The 19,369-nt window shown below is 40.9% G+C and overlaps 1 protein-coding gene across 5 annotated transcripts in view; it reads left to right on the plus strand.

Annotated features, from left to right (window-relative positions):
• LOC138738849 (proteolipid protein DM gamma) overlaps positions 1 to 19,369 on the plus strand; it is a 157,933-nt gene that overhangs the window by 132,077 nt on the left and 6,487 nt on the right. For all 5 annotated transcript variants that reach the window (XM_069889948.1, XM_069889950.1, XM_069889949.1 and 2 more), the window contains 4 exons: positions 4,963 to 5,119; positions 9,962 to 10,133; positions 18,047 to 18,120; positions 18,275 to 18,340. In XM_069889948.1, the coding sequence (XP_069746049.1) occupies positions 4,963 to 5,119; positions 9,962 to 10,133; positions 18,047 to 18,120; positions 18,275 to 18,340 (469 nt within the window). The remainder of the gene's footprint in view (positions 1 to 4,962; positions 5,120 to 9,961; positions 10,134 to 18,046; positions 18,121 to 18,274; positions 18,341 to 19,369) is intronic.

Consider the following 19,369-nt stretch of genomic DNA (forward strand, 5'->3'; position numbering starts at 1 on the left):
CTCCTTCTCCCCCTTTCCCCGTGTCCATCCTAACCCTCCTCCTCACCACCTCACTCCCCCCCTCCCCTGTCGCTCTCACTTCTCTCCCTGTCACCCTTCACCCTTTCCCTGCTATCATCCAAATCCATACCTGGTGTCTTCCCTCCTACCATTGCCAACCTACCTCAGCATCCTATGCAGGACACAATCCGATTTCATGGAAGGATATCCCGTTTTTGTTGTTGTGAAGATGACCACACCCCCTTTACTGGCCATGCCTGCTTCCCCACTCCATAGTATTTGTTGTATCTCAGACACTCCCCATCTCACCCTCTGCCCAATTTTACACCCCCCTATTTGGGATGGACTCTAATAGCCTGCTATTCCTGGATGTGAACCTTCTTCATCCTGGATTGGCTGTGACAAAAGTTCTGCTATTACTGGACTGACCAGAAAATCCTTAGAGGCCCTACCTATGGAGGAAACTCAGAGACATTGTGCGAACCAGTGTATTATACACTCACCACAGCACCAAATTGCCAACCTACATGTCTATCACCCTCACCATGAAAAGCAAGATGGGCAGCATGGACAAACAAGGGGTGTTAAATTTAGCTCCACATTGTCTCATTGTCTTGAGCTACATTTTCGTCACAACTGTCGCCGCTACAGCCTAGTAGAGAAAAGTAACGAAGAATAATAAAAATAATAAAGAAGCTCGTCAACTTGCCACGGATTACTGAGCAGGTGTTTAGGTCAGCACAAAGGCACAGCTGGTCGAGCCCTGCCTCACAGCTCCCATGACCATGCTTCGATCCTGACCTCTGGTGTTGTCCACGTGCAATTTTCAACTTCTCCTGTGACTGCCTGGGTTGCCATCTGATACTTTAATTTCCTCCCATATCTTAAAGACGTACGGGTTGCGAGGTCGATTGAGCACTGTAAATTGACTGTAATGTGGGGCAAACTGATGGGGAGAATAAAATGAGTTGGGTGAAGATTGGTGTAAAAATGGGTGCTTGATGCTTGATTGATTGAACTGAAGGGTCTTTTTCCACGCTGTATCTTCCTTCTAACTCTGACTTCAGCAACATAGCAGTCCAAAAGTTACTTAAAATCCAAATTGTTGCTTATGCTAACAAACTTCCTGTAAAAATAATATGGTGGGATAGCTTTGTATCCACAGGAGATCAATTTTTGAAGGAAAATTTAAGAGCAGTGCAGCCTTTAGCTAATAACAAACCACATGATGGAGACAATCTTCACATTAAAATCCTTCAGAACTGTTGGAAAAGCAGGGCTCCAACTTCATTTAAAAAAAATCACTTTTATTCGTGTTAAGAGCTATTGATGTCACAACCAGCTGTGGAAAGTAATTATAGTGATGTTGGATAAGTCTATCTTCAATTCAGTTCCAAATTTCACTTCACTTGGAATCGCTACAAAACACACCTAACTCAGACCTTGTTTTAGCAGTGAAAGCAAATGCACAGGCCCCTAATTGAGCCTGAACGAACTAATAGTGGATCTGGTTCTTGTGCTGTCTACCTTGTCGCAAGGAAGGAAGTTTTCAAATTCAGTCAAAAGAAGCTTGCTTTGAAAATGTATGCCGTGATCTCTTCAAATTCCACCCCAAGCTAACATCAGGCTGGCACTGGAGGGGCTGAGCACTGTTAACAGCAGCCACGAGACAGGACACCCTGATGCCTTTCCCATCATTGGAGGGGACTTCAATCAGGCCAACCTGAAGGTCTCTGACAAACCATCACCAGCATATTATTTGCTGAACCAGAGGAGCCAACATGCTTGACCGCTGCTACACCACTAAGAATGCCTATTGAACCATCCCAAGCCCGCACTTCAGCAAATCTGATCACCTGGCTGCACTTCTACTCCCAACATACAAGCAGAGACGGAGGTCTGAGTGGTGAAGACGGAGAAAGTATGATTGAGGGGGGAGGAGGGGGGGCACCTGCAGGTCTGCTTTGAATCAGTGAACTGGACCATATTCACAGATTCATCCTCAGACTTGAATGAATATGCCACAGCTGACATCGACTTTATCAGGATCTGTGGGGATGTGTGTGCCCAGGTGCATATACCATGAGTACCCCCAACCAGAAGCTGTGGAAGAATCAAAGGATTTGCAACCCGCTGAGGGCGAAGTTGATGGCATTTAAGACCGATGATCCAGATCACTACAGGTATGACCTATGGAAGGCTAACTTAACAGCAAAGAGGCAATTCTAAGAGAGGCTAGATACAGAGCCAGGTACTTACTAGCTATGGCCTGGCTTATAGGCCATTACATCCTACAAGGCAAAGCCTAACATTATAAATAGCTGTGATCCTCACTATCTGGATGAGCCGAACACCTTTTATGCTCACTTTGAAAAAGTGAATTCAGTAGTACCAATGAGAAGCCGGCAACCCTGTGATATGCCTCTGAGCTCAACATTAGAACATCCTTCAAAAGGGTGAACCCTCACAAGGTGTCAGGCCCTGATGGCATACCTGACAGGGTACTGAGAATCTGTGGCAACCAACTAGCTGGTGTGTTCACTGACATTTTCAATCTCTCATTGCTGCAGATGGAGGTTTCTTCCTGCTTCAAAAGGGCATTATTCATCCTGATGTCCAAGAAGAGCAGAGGGAGCTGCCTCAATGACTGTCATCCAGTAGCCCTCACATCTACTGTGATGAAATGCATTGAGAGGTTGGTCATGGCCAGAATTAACACATATAGAAGTAAAGACCTGGACTTACTGCAATTGGTGCACAGCAGATGGCTCTCCACTCAGCCCTGAATCACCTAGAGAACAGCTTTCAACACCATCATACCCTCAGTACTGGCCAACAAGCTCCAAACCCTGGGTCTCTTCCACACCCCCCCCACCCCCACCCAACCTTGACTTCCTCGTATTGCAGTCAGTATGAATTGAAAACAACGTCTCCTCCTCACTGACAGTAGCTCACCTCAAGGATGTGTTCTTAGCCCACTGCTCTTCCCATGATGCCCTCGTGTCTGTGTGGCCAGGCACAATTTCAATGCCATCTACAAATTTGCTGATGTGCAGAATCACAAAAGACAACAAGGAAGCATGTAGGAGGAAGATAGATCAGCTCGTTGACTGGTGTCACAACAACAACCTTGCACTCGACCTTAGAAAAACTAAGGAACTGATTGTGGACTTCAAGAGGAGGAACCAGGAGAACACATTGAGGGGTCAGCAGTGGAGAGGGTAAAGAACTTCAAATTCCTGGGTGTCATCATCTCTGAAGATCCATCCTATGGCCTTCATGTTGATGCATTCATGAAGAAGGCTCGCCAGTGGCTATACTTCATCAGGAATTTGAGGAGATTTGGTACGTCACCAAGGAAATTTCTACAGGTGTACTGAGGAGAGCATTCTGTCTAGTTGCATCACAGTCTGGTATGGAGGTGTTAATGCACAGGTCAGTTAAAGACTACAGAGAGTTGTGAACTCAGCCAGCACCATCACGAGTATTAGTCTTCACTCCATTCAGGATGTCTACAAGAGGCGGTGTCTCAAGAAAACAGCCTCCATCATCAAGGATCCTCAGCACCCAGGCCATGCCTTCTTCTCACTGCGACCATCAAGAAGGAGGTATAAGAGCATGAAAATTAACACCAAACGGTACAAAAACAGCTTCTTCCCCTTCGCTATCAGATTTCTAAATGGACAATGAACCAAAGACACGACTTCATTTTTTCCTCTTCTTTTGTACTGGACTTATTTATTTTTTAAAAATGTCATTTGTAGCAAATCTTGCGCCTGTAATGCTGCCACAAAGCAATGAATTTTGCAACACATGTTCATGATAATAAATTCTGATTCAAGTACATCCTGACAAAATAGCATTCTCCGGTCCTCATTACAAAAACATGCAAACACACATACAGATAAATGATACATATACAGTACGTATATACAATAAATAAATAATTTTTTTTTTTGCTTTGTGTGAACAATTCATTTTGATCGTTCAGTAGTCCCACTCCCAGTGGGAAGAAGCTGTTTCACAGCCTGGTGGTGATACACTTGTATCTCTTCCTTGATGGGAATAGCCAGAAGTAGCCAATCACAGCATTATTGTGGATTACCACACTTCCTAAGTAGTCTCTGAGGAAGTTGGTGGTCGTCACTCTATCTACTGCTGAGCTAGTAATGTGTAGTGGAGTCCCTGGTCTTCCTGACATCCACAATCATCTCCTTTGTCTTCTCCATGTTGAGACTCAGTTTGTTATTCTTGCACCATATCACGAGATTTAACATCCCATCCAAACCTTAATCATGAGACTTTGTTGGTGGATCTTACCATTATGTTGCATTACACGTTTTGGCGATGGGCATTTTCAGGCATATATTTTATGGTGAATGTTGGTTCTTGATATTATGCTTCGAGGCTACTACTGGTTCAAAGGAGCAGCAGATGTACATGATGCAGGGCTTACATAATGAGTAAAACCTCTCTGTTGTGTTCTTCTGTTGAAGGGTTAAACTACAGCATAAAACCTGGGCATTATGAGTACAGAAGCAGAAAGATTTGGCCTGGAAACCCACCCCAAAGGATTCTATGTGGAAAATCTTTAATACATTGTTTTAAAGGTTTCCTCTCTGCTATATTTTCAGGAAGTTACATTACTCATAAATTAATGACCATCTCACTAACCATTTGTGTGTCAACATTCCACAAACTAACTTCACGGGCTTTCCACTCTGTGGAATATTTATTTTTTTTATGATTCAGGCTTCTGGTATCTGACTATGAATCACTTGCCAAATGTTCCAGCAGCTTAGCCAATTTCTTTTCTTTTCACTTTTGTATTGTTTCCTCATCTACTGAAGGCTCTGATGTGATGAGGAACTCCCCCACCATTTAATTTTCCCCACTGTTTATCTGAAGTTTGGAGAGACCAGCCTGATAGTGTGTAATATGTGCCTGTTTACCTCTTCTCAGGATACAAATAATGCAGTATGTCATCTATGGAGTTGCTTCCTTCTTCTTCCTGTATGGAATAATCCTCCTGGCAGAAGGATTTTACACCTCGAGCGCTGTTAAAGAAATCCATGGCGAGTTCAAGACAACTTTGTGTGGGCGCTGCATCAGTGGAATGGTATGAGGTTCAGACTGCAGTTTATGATTTTGTGGGAGACAGTTATGTCCTGGATCAGCTGGGGAAAGATCCCTAAACAATCCATGCTGATGTTCCTGGCAATGAAGGGCTGGGCATTCAGCGCAATGACTGGTTAGTAGTTCTGTAGCAGAGTAGTAAGGTCACATTACCGGGGTGGTGGAGGAGGCTGGAGCATTAGGCACGTGGATGAACGAAAAATAGTGGGTGATGAGGTAGGAAGGGTTTAGATATTTTATATTTGGTAGGAATATATAGGTTGAAAGCACATCAAGGGCTGAAGGGCCTGTCATAAGCATATCTAGGGTATGACAGCCATGGCACATGCCCTGGGCGCCACTGTCCACACCTCGCCTGCCCAATATCACCGAGTACCGCCCAAAAAAATGCACACCCCCTCACAAGTAGCCCAAAACTTGATAAGCGCTCAGAATTTCCCATGGCCGATCTTCAAAACTAGACCAATTGTGCGTGGAAATTGCCCAAATGGCAACTTTTTAAACGGGGGGGGGGGCAATTTCAGTATTTGCCATGGGCGCTATTTTACCAAGACACGCCACTGGGGCCTGTACTGTGCTGTAATGTTCTATGTTAATCCAACCATTGATAAATCCCAATGTTTGGCACCTGGGTCACCAAGTGATGTTGGTGATTTCCACACATTGGATCTCTGGTTCGAGTGTCCCCACAAGCACTCACTGGCTTTTCAGTTCTGACACTCTCTGACCACACTCAATGCCCCCAGCTCCCTCATTTCCCACGACCTCCACCCTGGGGCCTCAGCTCCCACGCTCCCTGAAATTCTCCGTTTTTGTTTCCCATGCTCCCTTGAAACATACCAGGTTCACTAACGTGCTTCTGTTGTCACATTTTTACCATGGAAATATTGATGTCCATTAGAACAGTCAGATAGCAACCAAGGAAATTGAGGTGATTAATGGAATGATGCTCAACTATCAAAGGGCTGTTTTGTGTGGGAGCACTGGTATTGTGAAAATCAGTTAAGATTGAGTCTGGTGTATAAATGGCAGAGTAGGTGTGGCAGGGAAGAGGATCCCTGGGATGGGGAAGGAGGGATATTCGATGGGGTGGACAGGAGAGCAGCAGGAGGGTTCTTGACCTCCATCTCTTCTGGTTGAGGTCACTACTGGGATTGGTGGCCAGGGCTCGGATGTGCAATCCTCATCTGGAGATGGGTTCAGGAGCCAGAGCCCTGGGATTGAATGGGTGGTCTGTACTTCAAGATCCCTTTATTGTCATGTAATAGTACAGAACACGAAATTGCCTTTGCCTGCATTAAGGCAGACAAAGAGTCGTCATTAGTGTTGCCTGGTGCCCCTTATAGTAACAGAGAAAGAGAAGCAAAGGAGAGTCCCTTCAGATAGAGTGTCCATGGTTTCGCCTTCAGCACTCCTGCTACCTCCGTAACTGCACAGACAAAATGGCAGCACTGCTAAGCTGATGTATCGCTGGTGCTGCCTCTGGTGTGGACCAGGGGAGAATGGGGAGCGGAGACACAGCAATACCCGCAGGGTCTATTGCTTAGTCTGGATCCATAACAGAATTTAAATGGCCTCTTAACAGAGCCGACAGTGCTTTATTGAAAATCCTGCGATCGGGAGGACTGGCCCCGAGTTTGGCAGCGGCCTCAAGGGATGCAGACTCCGGGGGAGCAACAGACTGGTGCAGAAATAGGAGAACACCCTCCCTCCCCCGTTGAGAGGGAGAAGCAGGGGAGATGGCCCTGGCAGTGGACCAGTGAGGTGCAGAGCAGCTGAGGGATCCACACAGGCTGCAGTCGACCCGCTCGAGATGTGGGCTGCTGGAGACTGGTTCATGGGTATCAGATATTGGAGCTGGGATTTCCGAGAGTACGGAGGACAAGCGCCAAAGTCTTCTTGATCGTGCTGGAGGTTTGGATCTGGAGCTTGAGTTCCTGATGGAGCCAACAGGATCATATCAGATTTTTTATTGTCTTGTAATAAAAAGGATAAATGTAATATTACACAAAATTGCCTTTAGTCTGCCATGAGGCAAAAAAAAATTGCCATTAGTCTTATTACCTGGTGCCCCTTACAGTCAGAGGAAGAGGAGCAAAAGAGAGTTCCTCCCCCACTCCCCCCAGAGTCACCGAGTGTCCGTGGATTTGCCTCGTGTGCTCCTGCAGCCTCACAGGACTCCAGTTAATTTCAATTCATCAGCAAATCCAAACCTCTGTCACAATGAGGAAGCCGTCAGTACCCAGGAGCCCTCCTTGCCCATAGAATCCCCTCATATCCCAATTCCGATACCTGTGGTCTCAGGCCTGCAGCCTGGTATGAGTCGTTTGATTTCTAGTCGCCAACAGCCTGCAGGTCACCAACAGCTCGCCACCTGTGTGTGTCCTTCATCCACAGAGCTCCTCGTTGGTCCGCCATCATGGTCACCATCCTTGGTCATCTCCTCCACTTCTGAATGGTGGGGTGGGGGGCAGCGTTTTCCCTGTTGTTGTGTGTACAGAGGCATTAGGATTAGGTGTTTGAACCCTTTAGTCCAGCGCTGTGTCTCTGCTCCCTGCTCTCCCAGGTCTGCAGCTCCAGCAGCACCACCTTTTTTTAAACTTGGTCAGGGATTACAGTTCCTGGGACTTCTGAAACAGGAACTTTTTCTGATTTCTGCCCCAAGAAAAGATTGCCAAGTGGACCAAAGCAAAAGAATCACTAAGTTCTCACTGCCTCCTTGAGGAAATGTAACATTGGATGGGAACTTGATGGTCAGCCTGGACAGAACGAGCTGAAGGATCTGTGAGTCCTACCATATCTTGGGAATCCTGGACCCAACCTCTTTCAAAGTGCGGGATGGTCCCGAGAATCTCGCAACCTGTATACCTGAAGCACACCACAGCCCAGTGTAGCTGGCAGAAGGAGCACATCACCTTCCATACTGTCCATTCTCTCAGGTACTTTCTGGCCAATCTATGGTTCTCCTGTGGGTCATTTAGGCCGCACCAGAATCCATAGAACTGACATAGTCAGAGTTGCTGGATGTTTTCAGGCAGAATGGGGTATTGTCAAGGCCAATGCAAGATAAGAGTGCCTTTGGGTAACGGCTCAATAGTTTGAAGGAGTATTGTGCCAGGATTGTGAGCTGCAGGTCAACTTTGGGGTTTCACGTTTGGATGTGAGCTAGAGGACCAATAGAGAATTGGGTGAGCTTTCAAATGCGCCGCTCTCTACGTGAAGCCTGTTCATTCTCTCCGTGACCTTGTGGGTTTCCTCTGGGTGCTCCAGTTTCCTCCCACATTCCAGATGTATGGATTAGGGGGTTAATTGGCCATAGGTGTACAGTAAAATCCCTCGTGTCATCCGGCACCTATGGAGATTGGTAGGTGCCGGATAACTGAATTTTCCAGTTGCTTGAGATTGCTTGTGGCATGATTGATGAACTAATGAGGAGGCCTGCCAATTTGAAACCTGCATTTTTTACCTATTTATTTTCCGTGATTTTTTTTGCTGGTTGCTTGAATTCCAGATAACAGGGGTTTTACTGTATTTGGATAGCATGGGCTCATGGGCCAGAAGGGCCTGCTAACGTGCTGTTTCTCTAAGTTAAAACAATTTCTGATTCCAAGTGCCAGACACAGCAGGCTGAGAACTACTCAGCGAGGAACCCTTCAAGTAATTGAAAAGAAAGAAACTGCAGGTGCTATATTTCTAAAATAAAAACAGGAATTGGTTTAGCAGATCAGATTGGGAGATACAGAGATAGAGATCGTTCAACAGAAATGGGGGGGGGGGGGGAGAGAAACCAATTAGTTTAAGTTGCAGAGACAAGGAAAGCTGAGAAGGTAGGATAGAGACCATTCATGGTCTTCAGGAGACACTAAAGCAGGGCTCACAAGCAGGCTGAATGAAGGTTGTGATGGACAAAAATGAACACCATTCCGCACATCCAGGGAGGGAAATCACAATGCAGTTCACAGTAAATCTTGGATTTTTCATCCCGATTATCTTTTCCTTTGAGACCGAGTCTCATTACACTGCGTGATCCAGACTCAAAGCAAATAATGTTTAGGGAAATGCATGGAACGAAGTGTTCTCCAAGCACTGTTGAATTACTAAAAGTAAAAGGCATTCCAAAAACAAAAGCTGATATAAAACGAAATTTGCTTTGAGTTGAGGAAGAAATTGCAATGCATACATTGCTCATGGTCTCGTGAAGCACAAGAATCTGCTTTGACAGGGGGTGAAAGTTGTCAGGTTTCAAGCTGGGAGATGAGTGGATGGTCAGGTTATTGTTTAATCTGTGATTCTGTGTTTGAAAAGGTCTAGAGAATGCTGTTTTTCTGCTTTGCTCAGCCTTTATTTATTACAACTTGTAGCCAGCTTGTGAGACATGGCCTTGTATATCAGTGGATGTGCAATAACCCTTGTAGGACATCACTCCCTGTAAGGAAATCATGTTGAACATAAAGAGGCAATGTGATCCACTAGTCACCTGCAAGATTGGTCATCAGATCTCATTCAGATTTTAAATGGTGTATCAATATTTGTGGAAAGGATCTGTCTGGCAGTGTGTCAGAATATATAGAAGATAGAGAGATTTTCTCAGCATTTGTGGCACATCCTGGATTGAAAGCATGGTCGTTTACAACAAGCAGGGAGTGTGTTGGAATATGGATCTACTAAAATCGATCAGTACATGTATCAGATGTCCAAAAGGACAAAAATAAACTGCCCTGAACACCACTTCTCAAATATGTCCCCTTGTGATCACATCATTAATTTGTATGCATAGTTTGTTTTGTCCATCAGTAAACACAGAAATGTTTCAATTTTTCTTCAGTTTGTTTTTCTGACCTACCTGTTGGGAATAGCCTGGCTGGGAGTCTTTGGCTTTTCTGCTGTCCCAGTCTTTATTTATTACAACATGTGGTCGGCCTGTCAGACCATCAGCTCCCCACCGATGAACCTGACAACAGCAATTGAAGAGATCTGCGTGGATGTCCGACAGTTTGGTAACGTAGCACTTGATTTATTGTTCATTGTCTTTAGTTCAGAGCTTTTTTTGTATTTATGCCTAACCTTGCCACGAGACAGAGATATTGCTTGAAACAGTGACAACATCTGCTCGCTGATCTAAATGCAGAGTATCATACAACAACTTAGAGGCCATTCTACCCACCATGCCTATATCAGTTTTATTCAATTAATCAGAGTACAGGTACTATTTTTTCTCTCCATTGCTGTTTGAGTACTTCCTTGTCCCACATACATCCAGATATCTTTTGAACATTCTTACTCAGCCTGTCTTTGCCACTTTTTCACACAGACACTTTCCTGTAATTTCCATGTACCATTTAAAATGTACTCCAGCTTGTGAAAAAGCTTTCCAAGTTTAAAATGTTCTTGATTGTAATACATTTTAGAACAACCCATACAAAGCAAATTACCTCCAGTATTAGAGGTGACAACAACACAATGTTCCATGCTTCAATACTTGAGATTAAATTAAATTCAAATTATTAAATTTGATGTACAACCCAGTAACAGGCCCTTCCGGCCCATGAGCCTTCGTTGCTCAAAACATCAATCAACCTACAACCCTCATGCGTTTTGCAGGATGGGAGGAAACCAGAGCACCAGGGAAAAGCTCAGGTACACACAGGGAGCACGTACAAACTCCTTTCAGAAAGAGCAGGATTTGAACCCTAGTCACCGGTGGAGTAATAGGCGCTGAGATAATAATGAACCTCAGGGACCACACCTAAATGAATGCATGGTTTTATTCATTCTACATCACAACTGTTAATCATATAAACAACTTGCAGAACAATCCTTAAGCTAACTAATCTACTGAAGAAGCTTTTTATCACCAGCATGGGTTGTATCAGTGGTGAATTATGTTCACCAGATTGCATTTCAGATGGTTGTTATGGAAAGTCCAATTTTGGATCCTGACAGCTGTGATTCTATGCTGGACTGAATCCAAGCAATGTTTAATAATGCCAGCTTTCCCCTACAGGGAAACAGGCAGTAATTGAGGCACTCATTTCTTGGGAATAATGATTGTGATAAGATCTAAATATAAAACCTAAGCAAAAAAAAAAGTGCACCAGTTTGGAATTGGGAAGATTTTTTATAGAAAATGGGTGAAGTTACGAGGTGGGGGAAGGTCTGGAATCGTAAATTGTCAGGCCAAACCATGTTGTAGAGCTTTGCTGTGCTTTCATTTTAAAGAATAGTTGGAGCATAAATGTGCACCAGTTTAAACAAAGAGAACATTGAGATGACAACTGTAGTGAAAAAAAGTACAATCTTCCTTTTAAGGAACCTTGGCAATGTTGTAATTAATTTAACAGTCTCGTCTCAGAGGTATCGCCTGACATTCATTTTAATTGCTGTGTAGATGGAATATTTTACACCAACATTTTGAGAGGTTCTTTCATCTTTTTTTCTCCTTGTGTTTTTTTTTTAATCTCTTTTTAAATGTCCTTCCTTATTTACCCAATGTTATAGTTGTAGGACACAAAAGACCTAATTGAAGAATTGTTCCAAAAGAATATTTACCATCAACTCTCTGAAATGAAGGTGCTTAAAATAGTACACGTTTGTTCTGTAACTATGCAATATGGAATATTTTACATTTCAACATGACGAGACTGTTAAATTAATTTACAACATTGCCAAGGTTCTTTCAAAGAAGAACTGTACTTTGTTCACCACAGTTGTCGATGCTCTGTTACCATGTGATAAAGCTGGATATTCAGAAAAGCTGCATTTATTTCAATATTGCACAATGGTAGTTGTACCTGACGATGACAGACTTAGTCCAAGGCAGGTGACCTTTGTACTCCAAAATATGATGAACTATTTTTTTATATACTTGACTCATTCTCCTCGAAATCCAGTTCCAAATGTTTACATTTCCTTTTTAAAAAAATAAAACAAAGCTATTGAACTTTCATCCTGTCAAAACTCATAATCTGTAGTATTTGATACTTTCTTTAAGAAAGATAATTAAATAGTCCTGACTACAATTTTGGTAAGTTCCCAAGGACTTTGGAACCAATGAAATATTCAAACGTAGTCACTGTTATGCCATTGGAAATGTGGCAGCCCTTCATGCCAGTGAATTTCCAGAGTCTATGTTAATAACATGATTTTCCGAAAGAGGAATACTTATTGAAGAGATTACAAGGACAGGGTAGTGCATTTTTTGTCATCAACATGTGCTTCTGTAAGGCTTTTGGTTGCAAGCTGGTCAAAAAAAGTTTAAATCTATCAGGTCCAAGAATGTGTGGAGAATGGGATCCAAAATTAGCTCAGTGCCAAAAAGCAAAGGATAAAGGTTAATGAGTGCTTTTACTGATGGGGGGGGGTTTCCACAAATCTCTACATTGGATCCCTTGCTTTGGTACGATATGTTCAAGATGTAGATTTAAATGTGCAGAGTTTGAGAAAACATTTGAAGATGATAAAGATACTTTGATCAGTGTGGACTAGAAGGGCCAAATTGGCCTGTTTCCATGCTGTAATTGTTATATGATTATATGAAATTGGATGACAGTGAGAAAATATCGAAGAGAGAGATTGCACATTAATCTGGAAAAGTGTGAAGTAACGTCTTTGGGGACTTGCAATATGTCAGGGGATTTAGAACAAATGGAAAGATGTTGAGGAGTGTAGATCTCAGACAGCATTATACACACACCCCAAAAGGGAACAGGATGGGGCAACTAACTGGTTAAAAGGGCAAAATTGCTTTCCTTTATTAGCCAAATAATAGAATTTAGGACAAGGAGGTCATTGCCAGCATATATTCGGTGAGGTTGTGTTTGGAATTGAGAGGCTGAGATTGATTATGAAGAAAGGACCTAAAAGCATGAGAGATGGAGACGAGTGCAATTCAATCACAGGACATCCTTAGGAGTGTGGACCAATATGCAGTGAAAGGGCTGAACTGCACTCAGACATTTGACCAATATATAGTTTTAAACTGCTCTTCTGTATCTCTTTTTTAAAAATTAATAAATCTATTCAAGTTATGCTGGAACCTATTTAACAAGTGATCATCAGAGTACCTTCAGAAGGGAAATGAACTCCAGGGAGTATGAATACTCAAGAAGTGGGTTCTTATTAAAACGCCAGGACAATTTATGAAGGTGTAACAAATCATTTCACTTTACACTGGTCACTGCCATAAAACAAAAGCACAAGTGACTATCTTTTAGGAACATTGTCATGCAAGTAGTTCATTATTTTTCCCTACATGAATAAAATTTTTAATTGTCTCTGCAGTTAATGCAGCATTTCCAAACCATCAGTGAATTTATTTGGCTGTATTAGATGCCATCCCTGATTGAGAGCAGCTGCACTTTTGTTTACTATAAAAGATTTCCATTTCCTATTGCTTTTAAAAAATAATTAAAGTAAAGCTTTGTGTCTTGAAGGATGGAACAATAATATATTCAGATGCAATGCAGTGAGTCCTATATGTTGAAGCTGAAGGAATTCAAGTGGAACATCCCTTCGGGGTGCCCACTTTGGAAAATTTGAATAACTAATAGCTTGTTTCTATTTTTACAGCACTGGTTAGTAGCCTGTAAGAATAGTGAATTATTGTTCAGATGTTATCATCCCCCTCCTGAATGATGCAGCTATATTTCATTTTGTCCATTAATCCAATGGTAACAGAATCTTTTAATGAACTAATCATTTTCAAGGGGCTTAGAAAAACAAGGCAGTTTTTCTGAAGATGGACACTAGAGTATTTGTTATGTGTTGGAATGAGAATATATTGCTGCATTGTGTATGAAAATGGAAGTGTAAATTTAGCAAGACCCACAATCATTTCTTTAATTTCAGTCATCTGGTTTTAAAATAGTTCAAGAAATGTTGAGATCTGACTGGTTTAATAACATTGAAAAAACACACTGAACTATCCAATGAGCAACTAAATGGCTTACGGTTTAGCTGAGGCAGTTTTTTTCAGGCATACAGCATGGTAACAGTTCCTTTTGGCCCACGAGGCCATGCTGCCCATATGCATCCAATTAACCTACACTCCCGGTACATTTTGAATGGTGGAAGGAAAGCCATGCAGATACAGGGAGAATGTACAAACTTACAGACATTGTGGGATTCAAACCCTGGCACTGTAACAGCACTTCGCTAACCATGCTGCCCAAGCATATTTGAATTGACTCATTTTGTCTTCACATTTACTGGGAACAAAGAGAAAATCTGTGGGAATGAAACTCTGGTTGAGCCAGAAAAATCAACAAAAGTTTGGACAGAGCCATTTATCTTTAAGGTGGAAAGAAGGGAAGATTTACAGACTCACTTACCAAAGCACCACTGACAGCTTTGCCACCTAAGGATAGGAGGAGCCCTGTCAGATGAAAATAGATAAAGTTGCTGGAGAAACACAGCAAGTCCCTCAAGATCCATAGGAGGTAAAGTTACAATTTTTTGGGACTGAGCTTTTCAAGGTATAGCTTCGTTATACATCTTTGCTTTCTATGGACTGTGTGGGACCTGCTGAGTTTCTCTAGCAATTTTGTGTATTTACTACAATCACAGCATCTATAGACTTCCTTATTTCACTGTATTGTCAGATATATTTGGGTGGTTCAGATGCAGCATTATAAGTAAACTACAGAAATTAATCATAATTCATTGAATCATAATTTTACTTTTTTTATAATGTTGTAAAATAGTTATAATGTGAATGTTTGCTCTGTGACGCTGCCATAAAACACTGAATTTCATGACTTGTTCATGACAAGGTCTGATTCTGAATTGGTTGCCAGAGCAGTTTACTAAGTATATTACAGTAAGGATGAAAGGCAGAGATGACAAGGTTAGCAACTTGTATCCTCAGAGGCATAAAAAATTCTGACACATGGATACAATAGATATAACCTTTTTCCCATATGAGCATCAAAATCAAGAGGGAATATGGTAAGAGGAAGGAGTTTTAAAGAGGATTTGAGGGGAAGATTTTTTTTTTAACTGCTTTAGGTCTGAAACTCATGGCTAGAGGAAGATACAATCATTTAAGTGCCTGTCTAAATATATTTTATATGTAAATTGGCAAGGCAATAGCAAGATACAGGTAATCTTTTATCCAAAATTATGAAACCGAAACTCCAGAAAATGAACATCTTTTTCATGGATGTCATCTGCACATCAAAGCTGGTGTTTGGCACCAAACACGACCCCCATCCAGTGCTGTCTCTCAGTGCTCCTACCAGTCAGAAGTCCCTCTGCTGCTCACGGACTTTGAAGACTGTGAAAATGTCTAAAAGAACTGCAGACTCCCCTATGGGTAACAGTGAGAAGCAGAGACAGAAGGTAGTTATTGCAGAAACTTGATGGAGGTGTATCTGTGCGGAAACTTACTGAAGACTATGGTGTGGGAACCAGCATCATATATGACAAAGAAGCAGAAAGGTAAGTTGTTGAAGGTCTATCATTATCTCACTTCATTTACCACACCTCCAGTCCAGCCACCATCCCCCCCCCCCAACTTCTAGCACAAAGGCCACTCTCCTGCCCCCCTCCCCACCTTCCACCATCCAGGGACCATTCTAGTTCGAGTGTGTCTTTGTTTTGCCTCAATCTAAAATCAGCACAGTTACTTAACGTACCTCTTACTATTCTATTATCCAAACAATTCTGAAAAGTGTCTGGTCCCAAGGGTTTCGGATAAAAGATTATGCACCTGTACAGAGTGCAGGCTAATGGGATAGTATAGATGGCTTAAAAGGTTGGTGTATATGTGGTGGGGCGAAAGGTCTGCAACTTTGTAGCTTCTCTTAGCATTCCATAATGCTAAATATCCATTTCCGCAATAATGATTTTGTTCATAAATTTAAAATCTCAGATTGTGTTCCTGCATTCTGCTTTATATGTTCAGAGAATCAAAATCTCTAATTTTGGATTAGCTTCCCCCTTTGCAGTCCAATGATCACAACTGGTTTTTCATTTGTTAATAGTTAGGCATAATTTGAGTACCCTATTTTCTAACAACCAAATTATCAGCTAGTTTGGAGAGCAAGAAAGGTAAATGTGCTCCCAGTATTGAGATAAGAGATGGATTTCATCTCTAAGTCAATCCATCTTGAGGCACCTGAATATTTATTAAGATGTGTCCAAATAATGATATATCTAATGTTCGGTGCCCAGTAATAAAATCTCAAATTAGATAATGCCAAGCCCCCCATTTCTTTTAGTATTTTGAAGGATTTATTTTCCCCCAAACGGGGTTGCTTATTTTTCCATATAAAAGAGGAAATAATTGAGTCTGATAAATCAAAAATACTGGGTCAGTGTGAAAAACATACAAGAACATAGGCAAGATATTCATCTTAATATTAACCTTCCCTATTAATGTCATCGAAAGAGGAGACCATTGAGATAAAGATTTCTTAAAATGATTCAATAAAGTAAGAAAATTTTCCTTAGGTGATCTTTCTCCTAGTAGTAATACCAAGATAATTAAAATGGTTTTTAATAATTTTAAAAGGGAATAAAGCCTTGTATATTTGGTTGTAATTGAGAAAGCACTTTGGTTATCATGGATTTTTATTAATTAGTCCAATTTTATGTATTTTAAATGCTCGGTCCAAGACACTGGATATAATAAATGATCCAGATTGGGTATTCATTCTTTCTTGGACTTGTATATAGACCAAAACTTTGCTTCTTTGAGCAATTATCTACCAAATTTAAATGACCTAATTAACATTTCTTTCATTATTTACAGATTAGGAGTTTCTTAAACTCCGTAACTTTGAGGCTTCCCCAAGATTTAGATTTTAATCTTATCTGTGAAGTATATAAATTTTAGACCTAATCAGAAAGGACTCCTTGCAGCCCCTTTATGAACTACTTTTAAGTTCTAGCGATAGTTCTTTATGTAACATTAAGAAAGTTTGGGAACATGACTTACAACAACTGTTTGCTGAAGATACATGGGAGTCTTTTGAAAAATGTACATTTATCCACTATCTGTGCTAAACATTAAATTTACAGTTTAAAGTAGTCCACAGGGCCCACTATTCCAAAGTTCAATTAGCTACATTTCACCCCAATATATCCTCTAAATGTGATAAGTGTACAACTCAGGAAGGTACTTTATATCATATGATCTGGCTACGTCTCTCCCTCTATAACTACTGGAAAGAGGTATTTACTACACTATCTTTAATTTTTGATACAAATCTCTCTCTGAACCTTTTTATTGCTATTTTTGAAAGTCAATGAACTTTTGACTCCATTTCAATCCCACACAAGTCGCTTTTGCTTCCGATTGCTAGAAGGTTCATTCTGCTGTGAAGGAAGGATGTTGTTCATATCACTAGAGAAAATGAAGTTTTCAACTACTAAAATGTTTTCAACATTCATAGATCAATTAAATTTTGGTCTTTATTTTCTGAACTTAATTAGTTTTGAAATAGTAGTTGATGCCTGACTGATAGTTAATCACTCATACAATAGGTTTGGGTTAGAAATGAGATTAGTTAGACTTTTTTTTCTTTTTTTAAAAATCAGTAACATGGATCATATGCATCTTGTTTACCATTGCTTACTATCTATAATTTTAATTTATTGTTACCTGAACATTATATCATATGAAATAAAATTGGGTACTCAGATATACTGATATTGCAAAATCTGTGGAACATAAGCTCTTGCAAAATTCTCTCATAATTCTGACTAAATTTAATGTGCAAAGAGGCAACAAAACCACTTCCTCAACTCTTTGCCATGATTTAAGGTTTCTTTTTGATATTGGAATAGAGCCTTGAATTGTTTTATTGACTAACTTTTGAAAAGTGGGCAGTAGTCTTTTTTTTTAATTAATAATGGAATTATTAGGTTAAGATTTAAAACCTAACAATACTTGTGGTTGCCTTGTCAGGTATTATACCATGGAATGCCTCTCCTGGCAGAGCTTGTGGCTCAGACTTAACCATTATCTGCAACACTTCTGAGGTAAGGCCGATCACTGAAGTACATTTCTGAAAGGGTGGGACATGATGCAGGAAGATTTGCTCAACAACCTTGGAGCAATTTGACAGGATATTAAAACATGGCAATTATTTTTAATCACCAAAAATATGCTTAACCATGATTCTCTTCTTTCCAGTTTGATCTGTCCTATCATCTGTTCATCGTAGCTTGTGCTGGAGCTGGTGCGACTGTCATTGCACTGGTGAGTGAAGTCCAAACAAACTTGACTGAGCACTCGCTTAACAATTCTTTCCTATTTTAAGGTCTATTGGATCCTTCTCAGTCCAGGAATTCCACAGGTTATTCTTTTCCATTAAGGGTGACATTGCAGTTTGTAACGTAATAATCACACTGTAGGTCTCTCCTTGTGGTAATAGACTCCTCAGTTTTTGAGGAAAATTGTGTTTTGCTAAACATTTGAGTTACAAAAACACAGAAAGGACACACAGAATTATTTCATTTTTTTTAGAAGGGTTTGGATATTGGTAATTGTTTGGGATTATGCTTCAGTGGAGATGCAAAATTGCTTATTTTGAGTACTAGGTTGTGCATTTGTGGGAAAATGGCTTTGAGTGAAAAGGTAGAATCATCAAACAAATTTCCTGAAAACTCCCACCCTTCCTTTATATCAACTGTCTTTCTCCCATTTAGTCTATATACATTTGGAATCCTTGTACCCTGTACCAAATTCACATCACACAACTTTTTAAAATTGCAGATTCAGTTACTTATTTAAAAAGAACTATTAAATTGGATCTAAAGATTCTAAAATCGACATCATAATGTAAATCGTTACCAATTTCCTTCACAAATGCAGCCATGGTAAAATTTCATTTCAAATAATTTGTGACACTGCAAATTAGATGGCAGTAGGTTCATATAGAAGTTCTCTATTTGTCCATTGGACACCTACAATAATTGGAAAATTGGCATCATGGAGGAAACCTCATGGCATATGTGACCTTTGAGTCTGATGTAAACTGGATAATTTATGTTTTCTGCCTGGCTTTATATCATTTCTTTATGTATATTTTGATTTTCCATCTTTGTTGAATTGATCAACCTGTCCACTTAGTTCTTTTTAAATTTCTGAGGGTTCTTTTGAATTAAGTGAAAAAGGACTACTGGATAATTGATAGACTTGGCTCTGACCCATTGCCAGATATACTGTTTCAGCAGAATTTCAACAATGGTTATTGTTAGAGAATGAGATTTAAATTGGATGCCTTCA

This window comes from Narcine bancroftii, chromosome 7 (genome assembly GCF_036971445.1).
Source record: "Narcine bancroftii isolate sNarBan1 chromosome 7, sNarBan1.hap1, whole genome shotgun sequence".
In the NCBI taxonomy this organism is placed as follows: domain Eukaryota; kingdom Metazoa; phylum Chordata; class Chondrichthyes; order Torpediniformes; family Narcinidae; genus Narcine; species Narcine bancroftii.